Source organism: Polyergus mexicanus, unplaced genomic scaffold, assembly GCF_030449975.1.
Source record: "Polyergus mexicanus isolate NDT 795.1 unplaced genomic scaffold, iyPolMexi1.0 SCAF_3, whole genome shotgun sequence".
Lineage (NCBI taxonomy): Eukaryota > Metazoa > Arthropoda > Insecta > Hymenoptera > Formicidae > Polyergus > Polyergus mexicanus.
Genome location: NW_027223323.1, coordinates 2,515,601 through 2,535,678, shown reverse-complemented (window position 1 = coordinate 2,535,678; position 20,078 = coordinate 2,515,601). Strand labels below are relative to the sequence as shown.

The 20,078-nt window shown below is 42.5% G+C and overlaps 1 protein-coding gene across 1 annotated transcript in view; it reads right to left on the bottom strand.

The window, feature by feature from the left end:
• The window catches only part of LOC138931690 (serine/threonine-protein kinase 17B), a 70,342-nt gene that overhangs the window by 5,982 nt on the left and 44,282 nt on the right, over positions 1-20,078 (bottom strand). The window contains exons 2-5 of the mRNA XM_070292708.1: positions 17,779-17,991; positions 17,113-17,251; positions 2,911-3,037; positions 1,658-1,886 (exon numbers count right to left, since the gene is read on the bottom strand). Coding sequence (XP_070148809.1) covers positions 1,658-1,886; positions 2,911-3,037; positions 17,113-17,251; positions 17,779-17,991 — 708 coding nt within the window. The remainder of the gene's footprint in view (positions 1-1,657; positions 1,887-2,910; positions 3,038-17,112; positions 17,252-17,778; positions 17,992-20,078) is intronic.

The window sequence follows — 20,078 nt, the reverse complement described above, 5'->3', positions numbered from 1 at the left end:
CACATATAACATTGTCGGACGTGACGATAAGTCATGCGGGTTTCGCACAATAAAGCACCATACGCGGAGAGGAAGGACGTGGATATTCCGGATAGCGACTTCCTCTCAGCTGTCCGCGCGATAAGGAAACCTACGAGTTTTTCAACGGAACTCGCCTTCCTCGCTCTTCCCGCTTCGAAGAAAGTCGACGGACGTGGCGCCGATCGTTTTTCTCGCTGTATTCGCAAAGAGCAAGACTCGACGATGACAGTTCCTATCCTCGACCGGACGAGCTAATAAATGCATCTCGGTGGAATCACAGTGTCGTCATTGTGCACGGTATAATCCGCGAAGCGTTAAGACGGGTACGAGAAAAATACGAAACTACTAAATGCAATTCAAGGAAGTCTTTGCGCGCAGTCACAAATTATACTAATGGTACGGTTTTATTCCGGAATATTAATTATATTAATATTCGAATAAATATTAATATAATTCAAATAAATTCGTATGAATTTGAATAATTATGATCTTTATTCGTTTTCTACGCATCTTGTATGATGAAGTAAAAACTGGTGCTAATAAATATAGATGATAAAAGTTCGATAATGATAAATCCAAAGCTCAAGTCTCCAATTACAATGTAAGAAATGACAAACTGAAACTTCAGACAAAGCACCTGTAATTTTTTTACCGACACATTGTCTGGATTTTCATCAGATAGATTTTTCTCAACTTTTAGAAAAACTACTTTGATAATTAAGACAGCCTGTCTGAAATTAATTTCACATATCCAGATGTAAAAATTCAGACAAAAATGTGTCTGAATTTTTAAGCAGTTTCTTACAGTGCGAAATCTGTCGTTTCGAGAATCTGCGTGACATAAGATGGACGGACAGTTACAGGAATTTAATGCATTTCATTCCATCTCGCGAGATTCTCGGTGAGCGCGAATGATCGCTTTCTCTCGTCGCGACGCGATTAAATCTCAAAGATGCCGCTGATTCCGAATCGTATCGCGCTCATCGAATCGTCCATCGTCGCCGATGTAATCATCTCGGTTACAGGCACGGAATGTCGCATCGCCTGTAACGCCTGATACGCGTCTACGTGACGTGATTGTTTTCGTTCTAGGAAATCGGCTAACATGCCGACATATATAAGTAATAATGTAATCAACGTGAGTACAAGTATCCGCTTTCGCTTCGAGGTAAGCGCCGGACCTTCTCGGTAGATAAGCCGCAGTCTTCCGTGAAGGAATTACTTTGCATCGGTCCAGGAATTCGACATCTCCGGTGACGTGCACGTCGATACTCGCCGTCTAAGATAAGCTTCTCGACACGACGAGCCAGGCTGAAGTCGATCGACCGAGAAATATGGCACAGGAATAACGGCGAGTATATATATACGATGTGGGTGTGTAACGTAATTCGCGGCGACGACGTCTCGATCGCGTCGGAATAACGAATGGAAATCTTTCGAGTCGAGTCAAGTGGAACATATGAAGATAAATGATGACTCGGGATGATCAATGAATCTCGCGGTCTCGCGCGATTGGCACTTGACGCGTTGCTTTAATCGCATCCGATTTGAATTTCTCGAATCTCTCTTTTCTTTTTCTTCTTTACATTCGACTTGTGCATCGATTACGCGCATTTAATATCATGCTAAAACTTACTCCGGATCCTTAACCATAAGCTTGCGCATGAGATCGCGCGCCTCCTCGGAGACGTCCTCGAAGAGATCGTCCGGGAAGTCCAGGCGACATCTACTGATGTTGCAGAACGTCTCTTGTTTGGTGTCACCGCCGAACGGCGAGCATCCCGTTAACAGCACGTAGAGTAGCACGCCGACGGACCACATGTCGGTGGCCAGACTGATCGGCTCGTAATTGAGGACCTCCGGGGCTGTAACACAAACGAGCATGTTATACGAGGAGGCTAGGTCCTCCCGGATGATGCATTAACCCGTAATGTTAGAAAATGTGAGTCACGCGCGTAATTAAATCCGAGAAAAATAACTCTCTCTCTCTCTCTCTCTCTCTCTCTTTCTCTCGGTCTTTTCGTTATTACGGCCACTATTACGGCACGCCAACTTACTTAATGGAGTTTACGCGCATGTTCTCTCTTCAACGGAATAATAATAATCGTAAACGTGGACATGTTAGGCTTTGCGCGCGTGTAATCGTTGCGATGGTATACGTAGAGTCGACTTGTTCGTTGCGTAATAATGTTACCTCTGCGCTCGAAATTAAGATCAATCTCATATTATTTTTCATTCAATTTAATTTCGCGATTCTCGAAACAATGATCTTTTTTCAGGACAATCTCAGACGACTTTGTAATCAACCCGAGGCTTTCCGATCTCCTCCGTTTCTCGTGTAACTCGCGATTACCTAACATCTTCGTCCACTTAACGTTAGAATAGAAGACCGTTAGCGCGATGCGTAATTGCAATCGTAAAAGGTCCCTCTGACTAATCAGGCGACCACGTGCGGTTCTTCAGCTAGCCGCGAAGTGGCTTGTTCTGTTCAATTATGCAAGGTGGCTGTTTTCCTAATGGGAACCCGCGGACAAACTGTTTCGTGGCGCAAGACACAGGTCGAAAAAGATTGCATGGAACGCACAAAAGTACTCAAATCGACTTCCGAGGCTGGGAACCGCGCGCTGCGTATATGGTGTCGTGTGAAAAGCGGTAAACGCTATCAGGATTGTGCGGTTATATTATTCTCAATGACGCATAGACGCGAGATGTTGGGGAAACGCGCAGGTGTCGAGTAAGGGTTATAACCCTTTTCGCGCCAACTCCCGAGTGTTCGCGCTAGCAGATTAGCATCGAAAGATCTTTCTGCCATAGTTACGTTATCGCGGTTTCGCAAACGATACATTTCGGAATAATGTTCGTGGAAAACACGCGGAATAAGAGACTCACCAACATAGTCGGGGGTGCCCAAAATCTCTCGTATGTCCGCTCCGTGGCTGATGTATCGCGATATGCCAAAGTCGCATAACTTTACGTCGCAGTCCGGGAACTCTCCAGTAAGTACCAAATTTTGCGGCTGAAACATTAAAAGAAAAAGAGATCGATGAAGAGAATAATTCTCTATTATTAAACAATAAAGAGTATCTTATCAAAATAGGATTTGTATACATGTTTTTTTTTTTTTTTTTTTTTTTTTTTCTAAGGTGTAGACTACAATTTTGTTTAGCTATAAATTTATATAATAAAAAAAATTTGCACAAAGTACAAAGCGCGGTCTGTAAAATTCACGGAAAAGGAAAGAGACGAGCATTTTATCTCCTCGCGATCTCCCGCGACAATGTTAAATTTCCTACCGCGAAATAATATGGAGAAAGTGAAGCTTCTTTTCTCGAAGGAGGACGATTCGGTATTCTCTTTTCTTGTCGGTTAACAGACGGACAAAGCACTCTTGGGTGTTTCGTGGTCCCAACCAATTATCAAGAGGCACGCAAGAACGAACGGACCGAAATATTTTTTCTCTACCCAATACTTGAGGAATTTCGGCGCCACCGTGCAAATATATGTAGCAGTAAATTACCCTATAATTGTAATTATATTATACGTTTGCTTCTTTAAGCTAAAGTACAGTCATGCGATCATTAGTTGGCGATTTAATTTTAGCCCGGTAGCCTCGAGAGCATTCTACTTTGGCGGAATTTTAATTCGGATCTTAATTATTGTACAATGTATCGAGATACGTCCGACGTGGCTCGCAAAGTTTCGAAAAATAATAACTTCCGCGTCGAGACTCCGCGAGATAGATATCTTTTTACAGCGACGCGGCGTATGATTAATCGTCCAAGACCAGCGCGGCGAGGCGCGGAAAGAAAAACGCGATGCGGCAATTTTCGACAATCAGGTGGAAGAGACAGGCATCCGATAACCACGTTACACACAACGCGAGAGAGCCGCGTAGGAGTCTGGCGTCATCCGCATCGTGCGCGAGGTAATGTAAACGATTCCACGATAAGAGAAAGGTCGTCGCGCGGCCTAGAAGCGACTCTAGATGCCCACACGTCGCGTTTTTTCCCTCTCTCGCTCTTACCCCGGAAAACAATCGAACAATGCTGAAGAGGCCACGGTGAGGCCAGTGAACGACCGGATCATCGGGGGAGAGCGAGACGAGAGGAGACGGCCTATTGCCGGTCCATTGTCAACGCTTCGCGACTGGTTTACGACCACCTAGGTTGGCCGAGAATTATGTCTTCGGTACCGGGTCGCGACTCTTAAAGAACGCCATTACCGAGACGACGCTTTATTAAGGAGAACGCGCGCGGCGATGAACCACGTGACGATCGCTTCTTTCGATTATCTGCGAGAACGAAGAGGGAGGGGAGAACCGTCGTTGTTATACCAAATGCCTTTAATTAAGCACACCCCAACGATTCAGATTACTCTCGTAAAGCGAATCTCCGAAGAAAGGCAATGAACAAACTCTATTTCGTTCGAATCTGAGCGCAGATGTTTGCCGTGCAGTTTGCAAAGGGTCTAATAAAAGAGTACGGATCACAATTACGTTTATGAGAGTGACAAAAGTCGTCGGGCCTGCCGATGGTCATAAAAAAAGACGTCGACTCAATTAGAGTAAATATGAGGGGGTACGAAACATATGGACCCATTCAAGATTCGTTTACCATATATTGCCATATTAATAATATTGTGCAATTAGTGTATTTGTAACACGTAGTTTTTATAAAACTAAAATTATATTGGAAGAGAGATGCAGTAATACAGCACTGTAGACGTTATACAATACAAGTATTGTTACAAGCTTTATGATAAATTAATAGCGCTTGTTCCCGTGAATAATTTTTTTTATAATAAGAAATTAAGTTATGTTTATAATTTTTGTGACTAAATTTTTATATCGATAAGAGAATTGATAAATCGTCAAGAGCTCGCGTGTAATTGATATTAACATAATTTTCTGTAAGAAATCTGTACACATTACGCGGACACGTTGAGACGATACAGATTGCAAGCAAGCATCGAGGCATCAGGGATCACGACGTAGTAATGAAGATTGAAGACTTAACGCTAAATTCAAATAAGGTTATTATCCTTATCGCGAATGATGCAAAATTTGCATGATCGATGACACCATTCTTTAAGGATCGGCCATGAGAAATTACGATTCGTGCCGGTATATCGTGTCTCCCTCTCCCTTCTTCTTTCTCCCTCTCCCATTACTCGCTTAAATTTAAATAACGTTCGTGGCTTGCAGAATTTTTTCGCGCATGATCGATGACACGAGAGCCTCGCCAGCCGGAGATTGCAATGCGCGATGCATACGAGATGCGATCTCTCGGGGACAATTTTCCCTGGTAATCGATCGGCTCGCCCACGCCCAATTGTCACGCTAAACAGCGACGTTCGAGAAATAACATGCGAGTCGCGAGAGCTGACGTACGAGCCGTCCGTTAATGGTTAATTATGGAAATGTCTTTGTTCCTTATTAGGGCGACTTCCTGGACTCGCGAGACGCGATCCCGAATTGGTTTCTACGCCGTACGCGCGCGCAGAAAGGAAACGCGCGATCGGAGCCTTGGATCAGTAGCAGATTTCCCGGATTCCGCATCGCTCGATGTTTCAATTATCCGAAAGCGACGAGCGTGATCTCGCAATTCATGTAATGACATAAATGCACGAAATACAATAAAACATTAGATGCGCGTAATGAGATTTTGCCACCGCAGATGAGTTAATTATATCGAAGAGTGCGGATATATAAATCATTATTTCATTAATTATACTGTAGTTTTTAGATACAAATCTGAATTGTATACCGTGCTTTGAAATTACATAGAAGGTTGTACAAATGGATAAGAATAATTGCTAGTTAGGATGACGAGGCGCACGAAAATCGAGAAATTAGGACGACGTCAACTTTTTCGGTCAAGCTAGCCTTGCTCCGGTCAAAATTTCGAAAGAAAGAAAGAAAGAAACGTGACGTAAAGAAAACGACCTGCGACCTCGTCACGAAAGTCGCTTTTGAATCGCGTTATTCGTCGTATCTCGAGTACCTCACGATGAAGCCCAGTCACGTTCGTCTCGTAACTCGGTTTAACGAAACGTAACACACAAACTGAATCCTCGAACGAGCCGAGTATATGAGCTCGTCTGCCTTTGTTGCCTCCACACTTACTTTTACTATAATACTTACTTATAATGCACGCGCGACGTTTCCACTCGATAATAAATCTGCGATCCAAATTTCAATAACGCGTTCTAAATTTAGATGAAATTTTAATTATCAACCATTTGTTTTATTGTATACAAAATATACGTAGAGTGTGTCTATTCCAATCTTGTAGAAAAATTTCTTGAAAATTTTCTGTATTCTTTTTCGGATTCTTATTCGAAATTCCAGGTAAAGAGAATATTATAAAGATTTTTTCTCTGGTGCAACTTTCTATAAGATTTTTTATTCTATGCGTTTTCTAATGTTCTTCACTCATGCGAAGAAAAAACGCAGATCCACTTAAATTGCAAGTGCTAGATTTGTAAATGTACCGGAAAAAAATAGAATAGCTTTCGTAAAATAAACATTTTTTACCTGTATAATATTTTCATTTTTTTATCACTAAAAATTACAATAAAGAATATATATTGCATCTTCAATATTTTGTTAAAATATTCAACATATATACACAAAGATAGATATATATTTATAAAATATATTTTAAACACATAATTCACAACTTGATTTATTGCCACTGTTTACAATAAAAGCAAAATTAACAAAGAAAGGTTTTTTTTTTAAATTCCATGAGTCCCAATAAAATTCCATGTTAATTACCTGATTTTTTTTTCAGGTACAAAAGGAATTTCTGAGAATTCCAGCAGGTTTAGTATGTTTTGCCAGAGAGCAGATATCTTGACACATCACTTATAAAAATCGATCGCGAACAGGATAACAATTTATTTTGTATTTAATTTGCATGAGAGCTCGAAATTGCGTTTGAAAGGTCCTCTCCTCTCAATAAACATTCTCGGTAACGAAAGACCAGCAGTCGTAGCTGTCTACGAGACACTTTGCGCGTGCATTCTTCGAGGGGACGCACGACGATAGTTTCGACGTTCATTACGGATGCAATCCCGCGCTACTTAATTCAACGGATTTAATAAACGACGACGATTCGTCGGCATGCACTCGTCACGTAATCAAGGTAATTAATCGTGTCGCCGGCTCTCCTTCTACCTTATAAACGAGTAGGTCCGAGGTGCTTCTTTTTTTTTTATCGCAATCTTAAAGCGCGCGCATTTTTTAAAACCCTACTTCGTCCTTAATTAAACGCGGGAGATACAGATTATAAATATCTCTTGGCATATTTTATTATAAAAGGCTCGCGAAAATGATCACAACTCTTTACGTATTTTCTTTGTCATCGACATTCGCTGAACATATAACATCGATCATCTTCCGAAAAATGTGTGTAAAAATGTCAGTTGTAATAAAATATACTTACAAGCCGAATATATCTTCTCGCTCGATTAGTTTCGAACGAAGATAAAGCGTAACTTGATCAAATCTATCATTTCTTTTTTTCGTGACTGACATGCTTCCCGCAACATGCCATTTATATTTTACCGTTCTTGCACAACTTCTATAGAAGCTGTATCCGGCGGAGGTTTGACGTAATATCGATCGAGCGCACCCTTGCGAATTGTAACAGGTGTTTCTGCGCTTCGCAGCGGGCAGCTTCTGTCGGATGTTAGCACTTAAGTGCCGCGAGACCCGCGCGCAAAAACGAAGGAAGGACGTATGTCATTAAATGGAAAACGCCAACGGCCATTCGTGTTACCCGAACAAAAAATATCGGTCCGCGATAATTCTCACGTGGACGTGAGAATTGTCCGTGCGTGTGTTTCAACTGTGCCATCGTCGTGGGGGGATCAAGACATTTCTATGTAGGATTAGAAACTAGAATGCGGAGAAATATTTTCAGTAATTAAGCAGTTTGAAAACGTGCGTTGTCCCCGTTGGAGAGGCGATCACGAAGAGATTTCACGGGAGTTAACGGAGCAAATCTCCACGTCATTATCCGGCGAGGAGTACATTGTCCCCGCAAGAAATCATCCGCGGGATAACGGTGCGTCTTCCGTCTTTGAAATGACGATTCTCTTTCTTCTTCTTTTTTTCTTCAGCGCACAATGCCGCGAGAGAGAAGAGAGAATCTCGCGCGCGTGAAACTCGGGCGCGAGATTTTTAACAGCGCGGCTGTGCGTTAGGCAACGCATCTCGCGCTCGTTAGGCGTGTCAATGAATACCCGGTAATTAGCCCCCTGATCCGCTTAACAATGTGTGACACTTGGTGAACCGCCTCGCGCATACGTGAGCAAACGGCAATTAGTAGCGAAAGGCTTCGAAAAAAATAAACGGTTGGGCGACCTGGTTCGCTTTACCCATTTTCGTTGTCCAGCACGAACATCCGCGGACGTGGAGCCGAACGAACGAATATAATTAATTGTATTATACGCAAACGATTGATTACCCAATGATTTAATTATTATAATACACGCGCGATTAAGACGTGTGCCGATTATAACGATTTCTCATTTCTCGTAGAAACATTTGTTAAAATTATATCGCCGAGCGTGTTTATGCGCCAACAATCAAATATAATATATTCGTGTCTACGTATTTTTATTACGCATAAGTCAATTCGAAAGATAACGGCGGGAGTTCTTTCTCTTTCCTTCTCTCTTGTTTGTTCAAACTTTATTGCGCGCCTAATATGCCGGAGCACGCATACGCGCACGCAAGAGTTTCGCACGCGCGGCCGAGTTGTTGCCCGCCTTCCCCTTTTCTCGACCGCCGGAAGTTTCAATGAACGCGAGAGACGGATCCTCGTAAATTCGCCGGCTAAAAAGGCGTCGGGCTCCGCAGGCGATCTCTCCGCTATCTTTTTTCGCGCTTTTACAATTTTTTTCCCTCGAAAATCTCGCGTTGCGATTCGCCGATTTTCAGGTTTCGCGTTAAACATTTTTCCATTCATTTAAAGAACAGTCTCTTCTTTTGAGGCTTTAGACCTTGCTTGAAAAAATAATCATTTACATATGAATATGTACAAATATATATCTGCTCATAATTTTAAGCAGACATGTTAGAATTATAATCAGAAGAAAAAAAAGATGTACATTTCAAAGAATAAAACATAAGATATTATATCGCACCGTTCTCGATTACCTTGTTTTAATTATCCTAATGAGTGGCTCGACAAATAAATATTATGACGAGAAGTGATTCGCGCTACGATCGCTGTATGCGTAAATACATGCGCACATGATGCATGATAATAATTGATAAATGCGTCGGTTGATATCGCGACGACATGCACGTTTTATCTCCGCGTTATGGTAATAAACGTTGCTCGTGGTAATAAACGAGAACTCATTGGCTATTATATTCGTGACACGGGAAATACGCGCACTAATTCGTATCGCGTTTTTAACCCGACTAATAAATGCGATAGCCTCTTTTAAACTTTACAGTACGTCGAATAATAAAAATATTTGACCATTTACTCGCGAGATAAATGTATTTATGTATACATATATATGTATACATAAATTCGTTATTTCGAATAATTAATTCTTCGTTTAATTGGCCGCTAACGTTACGCAGAAATACGATGTTAATCGACGATTCGTAGGAATTAATTCGACGAATTGATCGGCAGTTTCCTTCGGGCAATAAACGCCCGATTGCTTTATTAAAGCAAAGTCGGACATCCGTCGCTTTTCATCGGATTTTTCACGGAAGAGAGGCAATCGACCCCGCTCGCGCGAGAGATTCATCAATGAACTGCTCGTTGGCCTCGCGGCGAACTGTTACCGGGAACTGTATCTCTCGTATGGAGGAGAGAAACGATCGATATACGCACATAGTACGTACGCACATGTATATATCACCGTCCGTTCATTAGGCGGTGCACTCGATGAAATCGATTCATCGAGCTCTTAATGGGATATTCGAGTAACTTCATTCGCGTTTATGGCTCTAGGATAGGTATACCTATGCGTACGTGCTGTTTACGAACGCCAGAGAACCGATATTACGCGAATCGAATAGTGCAAACAATATTTGTTAAAGCTGCCCACACACAAGACACATACGCGATAACGCAGTATAATATAATATTTTTCTCTTGGCATTTATATTAATCGCGCTCGTTATACGACGGAGCGCCTGAGGGATTTACGACGAGAACAATCTTATTGTAAGCGGTAAAAAGTTGATGGCGCGATGTCTCGGTTTGCAATCGCACGCAATCGGCTCTTTCTCTCTTTAAACGCGCGATATTTTATTCAACGTCTCGCTCGGAGAGACTAATATTTTCATTTCCGTAGGCGACGTGCATTTCCGGTAGAATTCAATTTCACATCTAAAGGAAGGAGACGTCATTGAGACTACAAAATCAGTGTGATTCGTCGGATCGTCGCTGTTACACCGTTACACAGATATAGAAAAGCCTCTGACGCGTGTGATGTAACATCGCTTAACCATTATTATGTTCCCCGTTGTATTACTCGTCATCACTGATATTGCTGCTGCTGCTAGCGAAAGCGAACAAGTAAAACTGCGACGAGCATTAAAACGTGTCGCAATTACTCAGACAGTGCTTTATTACGGGCACGCTATTCATTTTTTGTACCGTGCCGCTCTTCGCGATTTTCTTTATTATTGTTCTAAAGAGTATTCCACCGGAACAAACGACACGCGTGAGTGCGGATGTTGAAATTTCAGGGCACGCGTTGCTCTCTCTCTCTCTCTCTCTCTCTCTCTCTCTCTCTCTCTCTTCCTCTCTTTCTCGTGTCAAATAATACAAACAGATCCGCGAGATAATATATATAAATAAACAGGAATTTTATTGGAGTATTATTACGATTATAAACAGCAAAGATATAGATGCTGTATCAAAACTGGACGCAATATCGAATAAAATAAAGTGTGATAATCGATATCTTGTGCGAAATGCTTTCACCGAGAGTTTCCGTCGATTATAATTTCTACTGCGCAATAAAGTGAAACGACATTACTCACAATGAAATATCGACATTAATAATGCAGTTCCGTAGACATACGCTAATCGTATGCCATATTGCTCGGATGATTAGATTCGGGAAGAGAAAGGGACGCATCGCTTCGTACGACAGGATTAGCTTCTTCTGCCGCTTCGCCGGCTGTCGCTGCTCTTGGCCAACCAGTTGTCATCTTGCGACACCTAAAAGGCTACTAATTGACCGAGAAGTGTGACGATACGCGATTAAAAAAAGAAAAGTACGCGAGTAAATGTACCAAAGTCTCAGGCTGCTCTGTCTCGCGGTGAAAGGATTAGCCGTTCGTTAAAGAGCCAATTGCGAGTCCTTGGCGAGAGACCGCAGAACGATTATTATTTCGCGAGCGCGAGATTCGAGGGGGAACGTTGATTTTCGATTCGCGACACCCACACACGTGCGCGCGACCCGGGTCAGGGGAATGGCGCGGCGATAATCTGTAATAGAACGCGGTTATAAAAGTAGCCCCGCTGCTATTTCGCGCCGATTTTATCGCGATATTATAGCGCTCGTTTATTATTGGCGCGCCGTAATATTCTCGCTGCCCCCGACTCTTTCGCGCACGTTTATCATCCTCGGCGGCTATTTGTTGCACGAATAAACAAGTCGTCGGCGAATTAAATTCTTAACGATATATCCCTATCTACGAAATATCTACGCGTGACCGAAATTGCTCGCTCACCAAGAGATTTCTCTCTCCGAGAACAGACGACCAATTTGTAATGTGATTTGCGATCAAGATATTCCGTCGTCGAGAGAGAAGACACGCCTTTTATTTCGCCGAATACACGACGATGAACGTTAATTCAACTTTAAGTATTAGATAGATAAAATTGTCGAAAAATTTAGAAGACGCTCCGAACATTATCAACTGTTTAGATCAGATACTATTATTATATTTTTCATTACCTTTTATAAAACTGACAACAATTAAACCATGAATCGTATGTAAAGATGACTTTGATAGTCACGCGTAAAAGGCTTCCAGTTCTGACGGAATAAGCAACATTCCACTATACGGCACTCAACTTTTATCGGAATTTTATGATCGCTTCCATACAAATTTCACGGACGAATGCACGGGCCACATTTTTCATATTTGCAAGCTCTCTCTCTCTCTCTCTCTCTCTCTCTCTCTCTCTCTCTCTCTCTCTACTCGATAGAGCGTGCCCTGATCAACTCTTGTCTATTCTTGAATCAACGCTGAGCATTCCGCGGCTAGAAACGGCCGCAAAGGATAAGCCACAGAACCACGAATCGCACAGCCGGATAACGGGAACGATGATTTTTTTTCTTCATTAATGCATACGCGCGCGATCTTCTTGAAAACCAGGGAAAATCTTCAAAAGAATTGTCGCGTATAGAAAAGCTTAAAGACATATATATATATATATATGTATACTCTCTTACATGACAAAAATAAAATTAATTGAAATGGAATGAAGAAGAAAAATCCTAAATTATTTCGTTTCATTTGTCGCGATTCTACGTCTGTTTCACCTAATTAATATTTGCCAACGTTCTCCGCGTGATGGATGCGCATGAGTAACATTTGGCGGGGGGCGATTCATCGCGGCGGAATGCAAAACGGAGCATCAGGATCGCTCGGTCGTTTCGGGAAAGCTCGGGGGAACACATGGAGACACCGCAATTAACACGACGTGCAAATTCTCGAATTTCCACGGCCGGTGGACGCGCCGAGCTATTTCATCGCGCGGCGAGTTTTCCGGCGCGCTGCGGCGACGGATATAGCTGTTCCGTTTCGAGCGTCAACTAGTACGGTGTGAGGCCGGCTTTAGAAGGCGCCCGTAAGTTCGTGGCCACTGGCCAAGAAGGCCCCTTGGACGCCGGCCAAGGAATTCGCGTGCATTTTTCCATTCATAACCGCGAAATCTATATTTGGCCGCGACATATCGCGTGAATTCGTGGCGCGGCGTTATTTTTAGGATGAACCCTAATACGAACCGATTAACCTATTCGCCGGCCAATTGCCTTTCTCGGACGATGCTGGTCACCCCGTCTTATATTTCGCGCGTGTAATGACGAGATGGCTATTTTATTTCTTCCCTAAATGCAGAGAATCAATCGCTTTCGAAAACTTGTTTTGCCAGACAGCACCAAGCGACATTCGCGCGAAATAACGATCGTTTTATACAGCAGAATCGTCGCGAAGGACGCTTGAAATATTATTGATAAATAATAAAGAGAATGCGGGAAGAAAAATATTATCGTTCGAGCGAAGAATCCGCGAGACAACGTTTCGACTTTTATAAAGAAAGGAAAAAAGAAAAAAGAAAAAAAAACGACTGCGCAAAATCGAGAATAAACCAGAATAAATATCGCGTATCGAAGTCTCTTCAACCGCATAAAAGTCTGCGATCTATCTCTTTGTATATTTAGTATGTAGATAGCATCGCGGTGCAACGCGCGTTTAAAAGAATTCCGCCGCACGTCTGGGCTTTGAGGCGCATCGATATGTCGAACAAAAGAACGCGATTCGCCGCGACGTGTATTTTCTTGGCAAAATGCAAAGCCGACTTGCAAAGCATATCGAAGCCGTCGAAGGCTTATTTTTCTCGTTCCCTCAATGGCCGTGCGAAAAATAAACGCGCCGCCGCGTTCGCTCTCTCGCGGGTCAATGAATCGAAAACGCCATGGAGGGTATCCGAGCAATGGATGATTCACTGCTGGCCGAGACTTATGTCTCGAGAAAACCGTGATATTCCTATCCGTTCGAGCTAATAAAGCTGCCGTCTTGTGGAACTAACGATCCGAAAATATCGCTTCGTACACGACGAATTTCCGCCTGGTGATAAAACCCGCATATAGTTGCTTTCACAATGGCGAGTCTTTAGATAAAATTGCGTCGTGTAGCACAATAACGCTCGTATCATACGCGCACAAAATTATCTTATCGGTTGGAAAACATCGTGATATCAGGATAAATCATCCTCGTTCAGATGCGTAATCGAGTAGGTCTTTATCACGACAGGGGACAGGATCGATAAGATTTCACAAAGGTCGTTCGAAAAAGTCAGATTACGAGACGTTTTATTCGCGATGATTGTTGTAAACACGAAAAATCAAATAACGTAATAGTTAAAGACACCGCGTAGTTACGATCTGACAAATTTTATAATGAGCGCAAACAAAGAGAGAGAGAGAAACCATAAAATCGACAGACATTTACTGGTCGATGATGAATTGAGCGATTAACGTAAACTTGCGAAAGCCGAGTAAATTGGATTGTATAACCGCCATCATCGTTATGCGAGCCACGTTAAAAGGAGACATGTACAAGATCGAGAGGTGGAAACGCGCGCGAGAGCCTGGCTTGTGTACGTGTACATCGCCGCCGGAACATTATTAATACAACTCGCTTACCTTGGCTCACCCATATCGATCACGCCGATAATCGATAAACACGTATCTCGTCGTATGCCTACGCGCGAATGCAGTGTGCAAATTGCAAATCTTCGCCGCCAAATAGGAAAAACTGGTTGTCACTTGGCGCGACGTATCGTGTATTATGACGCGACGCGCGTACGAAACTCATCGTCCCCTTCGGCTATTTTGCCGATCGAGACGAAATTATTCGTCGCGCTTGTCTTTTTTTTTTTTTTTTTTTTTTTTTTTTTTTTTTTTTTTTTTTTAACGACGGGCCGGTCCGCGACATGTTTGATACAATGGGATGACGTATACGCAGCGTGCAAAAGTTTAAGAGAAATTTATTTCCGATCATTGCTACGATGAGAGTTTGAGCTGTGATAAACAAGTTATTTTTGGCACCGAAGAGATTACGTTTAACATTTAAACGGCGTCTCGACTCGATTGCATTTTTTATGGATCGTTGTTCGGCGACTCCGTCGCGTCGAACCAGTTATTCTTGGACCCTAATCTACCCCGCCTAAGAACGGATGAGATATTACCTTAATTACGTGACTTTTATGAAACGTCGCTCTGTTTGTGAATGGAGTTCCCTCGCGACGCGAGGAATTATTTTTAGTCCCTTAGAAAATTGTGCAGGATATCTCTAGATTTGCTTGTAATGCAAAATATCATATTGTCCCCGAGGAAAGTAACGACGAAATACGAGCGACTATTTCCGTACAGACGTCCTCTCGTACGTCGCCGCGTACGAAAATATTTCGTGGGACGGAAATGTCCCATTGGCGCCTGCTTAATTTCGTCGGTATTTTATCGTCACGCGTTGTTTCGAGGCGCTACATCGTTTCGTAGAGATCGTGCACGCATTCGCGCGTGTATCATCAATTTTTTAATGGGATGGTCGCGTCGTCGATTTAACACCCGCCCCCCCCCCCCTCCACCCTTCAAAATATCGTACGCGTGACACAACGCTCGCGCGATGACGTTTTAAATAGAATTTAGAAACATCGGGGATAGAAGCGCGTGGGATTAGATGGATCATCGAGAAGTGTGTGCAGCCCTCGATACGTGCTCGATCTATTTTCATTTCTTCCACCGCAAAGTGTCAGGTGACATAACGGCGTATGGACGGTAGCGTAAGACAAATTTCAAACGTTCTATCTCTCTCTCTCTCTCTCTCTCTCTTTTCCGAGAGTCTATGCGTAAAAGAGCGCGCATAAAAAAATATAGACATATAGCTTCTACCTTCTAAGAATCAAGTTTAATAATTGAGAAACAATTATTTTTAGTTAATTGTTTCATGCATTTTATTTTCCTACATTTATATGTATATAACTTTAATCGCGTCAAATACGAGAAACATGTATAATTTCTTACTTTGTACAAATCAATTACATATGAACAAACGAATAAGTAAAATGTATATGTAACGCCATGTGAATGATAAAATGATTCGTTAATAAAGTGTATGTGTTACCGCGATATGCAATGATGTACGGAATCGTAATTATGTTCGCACAGGAGAGACGACCGAAAAATTTATCTATCTACAAAACGTGCCACCTCGCCGCAAAGTGTATATCGCTGTCGGCACATAAGAATCTTACGCTAATCAGTCGTTTTGGCAGAGAGTGCCGCCGCGCGCCACAAACGTAAACGTTTACATAACGATTTAGGTCGATCGTGCGGGCCGCGAGACGAAACGCGCGCGTAGCCCCGTAACTGAGAAATCGCCAGAGGCGCCCGAAATGTCGTCGTTCCCTTGCCAGAGAATCTCTTTCTCGCGCCATCCGAAAGTACAGCGTCCGCCGCAGATTTGGCATGATAAAGATGCAACCGGCCCGCCGAGTCTTCGGCCGAGATTCACGGACGTTTCTTGGCGAGAAAGCGACGGATTCTTTTTTTCCCCCTCAATATTTTCACCGATGAAACTTTCTTTTTTTTCTTTTTTTTTTTTTTTCTCTCGACGCTATGCTCCTCGTAAAAATTATCTTTATCGCGCCAAATCGCTAATTCCTTCGCATTTTAATTGTGATTTAATTCGTACATTCGAACGTATTGCTAAAAGACGCCTCGAGCAAGTTCTCTCTTTATGCATTCTTCCCAAGAGGCGCAGGAAAGAGACGAGATAAGAATTATTTACACGAACGACAATCTCCATCCGTTATCTCTCCTCGCTTGTTATTTTTAACATGTGAAGATATACCGAAGAAGCGAATCTCGTGCAGAATCTCGCTGGCGTTTTCAACGATCGTTCTCCAATATCTCAATCGTAAAAATGGACGCTAATGCGGGAAATTTAGCACCGTCGATAAAACCATGACATTATTACGGGTATATATTGAACTTTAAAAAATATTCCCGCCAAAATAATCATTCGCGATAATTTTTAAGTTCGTGTCTAAATCAAATAAGAAAGTTATTATTATATTGTATATGATACAATTAAACATTATAAACATGATATTAATATTATAACTAGATTATTTTTGAGTATTTTTGAAAAGGAATCGTCAAGAGATGTTGGATAATACTTAATATCTTTTGACACACTATATATACGATATAATAAAGTTTTGAGTAGTCGTACCTTTTTTCACAATTTCTTAGTCGTCTCGTTAGCCTATCCTCGCCATATAAATACTTGAATGTTTGAAAACTTACCTTGATGTCGAGATGAGCTACGTTCAGGGAATGCAGAAAGGCTATCCCGTCCAAAATCTGCTTCAGCAATCTGGCGACCTGCCGCTCCTCCGGAACTTCGTCTCGGTCGAGTATCATTTGTAACTCGCCGCCAGGAGCCCTGTCGCAACAAACGTATATCTGTATCTCGCGCTACTCGCACAATATTTACATTTGTAGCATATGTATGGTATTTTCTCGCGAGACGCACCGCGAGGGCTTACAATCTACAATATAGAAAAATTTATTATATAAATAAATTCAGCGTATTACACGTGTCAGAACGAATCGATGCGATTCGCAATTTTACGATTGACCCGCGCACGCGATGTACGAACGCTTAAATCACGGGTTTATTTATGCTCCGTCCTACTTTTTAAATAATTAGCAGAGATTACGAAATGTAGAAAGTTACACGCTACGCCATCGTAGTCAGTAGCTGCCTCGTCATTCAGTTTTATTCTCCTACTTCGTCGTACGATGCAATATGTAATCGAAACGTAACTTCTTTCTTTCCTGCATTTTATCGCGTGGAAGGATAAAAGCAAGTTTTTCTTTTTTTTTTTTATTCGAGATCCCAAGACTATGATTTACGACGATGCGATCGGAAATGTAGGCGGAGAAGACGCGGAACGTCCTTGTACTTACAGTTCGAGGACGAGCACCATCTCGGTGTTGGTCTCAAAGACCTGATGTAGGGAGACGAGACGAGAACAATGGGCAGCGGCATCCAGCACAGCGACCTCGTGAAGCGCTTCCGCTCTGAGCTCCTGAGCCCGCCGTCGTTTCCTCAGGAACTTGGCGGCCCATTGCCTGCCGCTGGATCTCTCGCGACATCTTCTCACCGTCGCATATTTACCTCTGCAAAAGAGAGAAAAAGAGACGTGAGTTTTAATATATTACATCGCGTACATATGTATGCTGTAAAAAGAATAAATTGTTTTTAAACAATTACATCGACGTACAAACCGCAAAAATCAAGGTGTAAAGAATAATTTTCATCGACGTTCAAAGAATTTAAATTTGAAATTCTTCAAAGGTGACAAATCGCACCGAGGCAGATACTTGTAACTCGAGATTGCCTTTACGCCGCGGCGCGCGTCCGTTCGTTAAAACGTTGATTGCGAATCACGGACGTTTCATTTCGCCAAGAGAATAATTGAATTTCATAATTTTTTAAAGCGCAATCGTGACTTTACGAACAATCGGTGTGTATGTTAGCGTGCTAATTACTGTAATTTACGTCTCTATAGGCGAGACATACATTCTAATAGAGACACCGAGAGCCAAGTAAAAATAATAATATCGCACGAGGAAGTCGCGTATACACGTCAAACGATCGCTTTCACTGTTTCCGTTAATAACGAACTTTGTTTCTTCTCTTGTGCTTTCCTGATTACAAGGAGCACATGTCAAGTACGAGTCTCGTCACGAAAAAGTCATATATATATAAAACGAAGATTGCAATGCATAAAGTGTATTAGAATTCTCAACTTTTTCCGCAGTAGATCAGATGACAAATTGCGACCGCGAATTGGAATCTGAGATTGAATCGCAGAATTGAATACTTCCACGTAATATACGGAGAGATTGCGATTGATTGCGATATTCAATCCTGCGATGTGATTGCAAAAACTTTCCAATTATGCGGAGACCAAGAACGTCCTACATACGCCCGCACGTTAGGTATATACAATAATATCGAAACATGCGCGGAATTGTGAATCATCGCGACAATGTAACTCGGTGTAGACGAGGATTTTTCACGGAACGATATCCTCGGGCGTAATAATACGAACGGATGTCATAATACCGTTATCAGTCTTAACGTCACATCGATATTGCGTAAGCCCCGAAGAGTTATGCGTACGATTCGCGCAGACACGCACGCACGCTTAGAATTATTATATTTAAGCATCCCTCTCCGTTAGATCACAGTGGAATCTCAAACAGCCTCTTCGTGTCTTCTCCGAGCTTTCTATTTTTTCCCGCGCGATTCTAAGATCGAGAAAAGATCGATCTCCGCTCCATTATGCGCGTCGCCATGAAAAAAAAAAGGAAAAAAAAAATCGTAAAGCTCGAGACGTTAATATGGGAATACACACACGTCTGCGTTAATACCGTTGAACGAGAAAAGTTTCATCGCACGCGGAGTCTCACGAGCGAGAGAATTACTCGCTGTAATCCAACGATCTAAACAGACGCTAGAAAGCAAACTCGTCGGGGCAATGCACGTACGTAGTTAGTTATCCGCGGGCCTAAATTCGAGTAGCGTTATACTAGTGAAAGCATGCGTTTACGTTTATTACGTAAAGGGTTGTCGTGTCCCGTGAGAAAGTGCGACGCGCATTTCGGAAGCGGAGCTTTTCCTGCACCGGTAATGGGCGTTTATGTTTCCTGTTCTCGTCCACCCCATGTAATGAAAGATTACTTCGCAATGCGATACGCTTTGAAAAAAATACGGTTTGAAAAAAATCTCGACGATTGTTTGTCGCGCGCTATATCTGTATATCTTGTAAAGACGTACATAGTTGGAAGGAAGAAGGATCGATGACGCGCGATCGGAAGGGAAATCAATGCGTAATGGCAGAAATGGAGAGTGCGTGACGAAAGGCGGATTGTTTGACGTAGGAATCGAACATCGTTCATTATGTCCGAAGATGGGAAAGCGCGCGCGGGAAAATATTGTATCTTTCGGATGTGGTCCATTAAAGGCGCGATGTGTCTTCCTCGGTAAGAGATGGCCACCGTGTCGAGAGATAGATACGGCACGAAAGGACCGTCCGACAGGCGTCAAAGTAAGCATCATTAGTGACCATTGTCCACCAAGCGATATCCCGTGGAGAACGGATGGGAACGAGATGGAAGTCGGAACGCGCCGCGTCAATATTTCTCGGCTCGTCCTCTCTCGGTGGTCCTTTTAGTACTCTGCGTTGATACCACTGCTT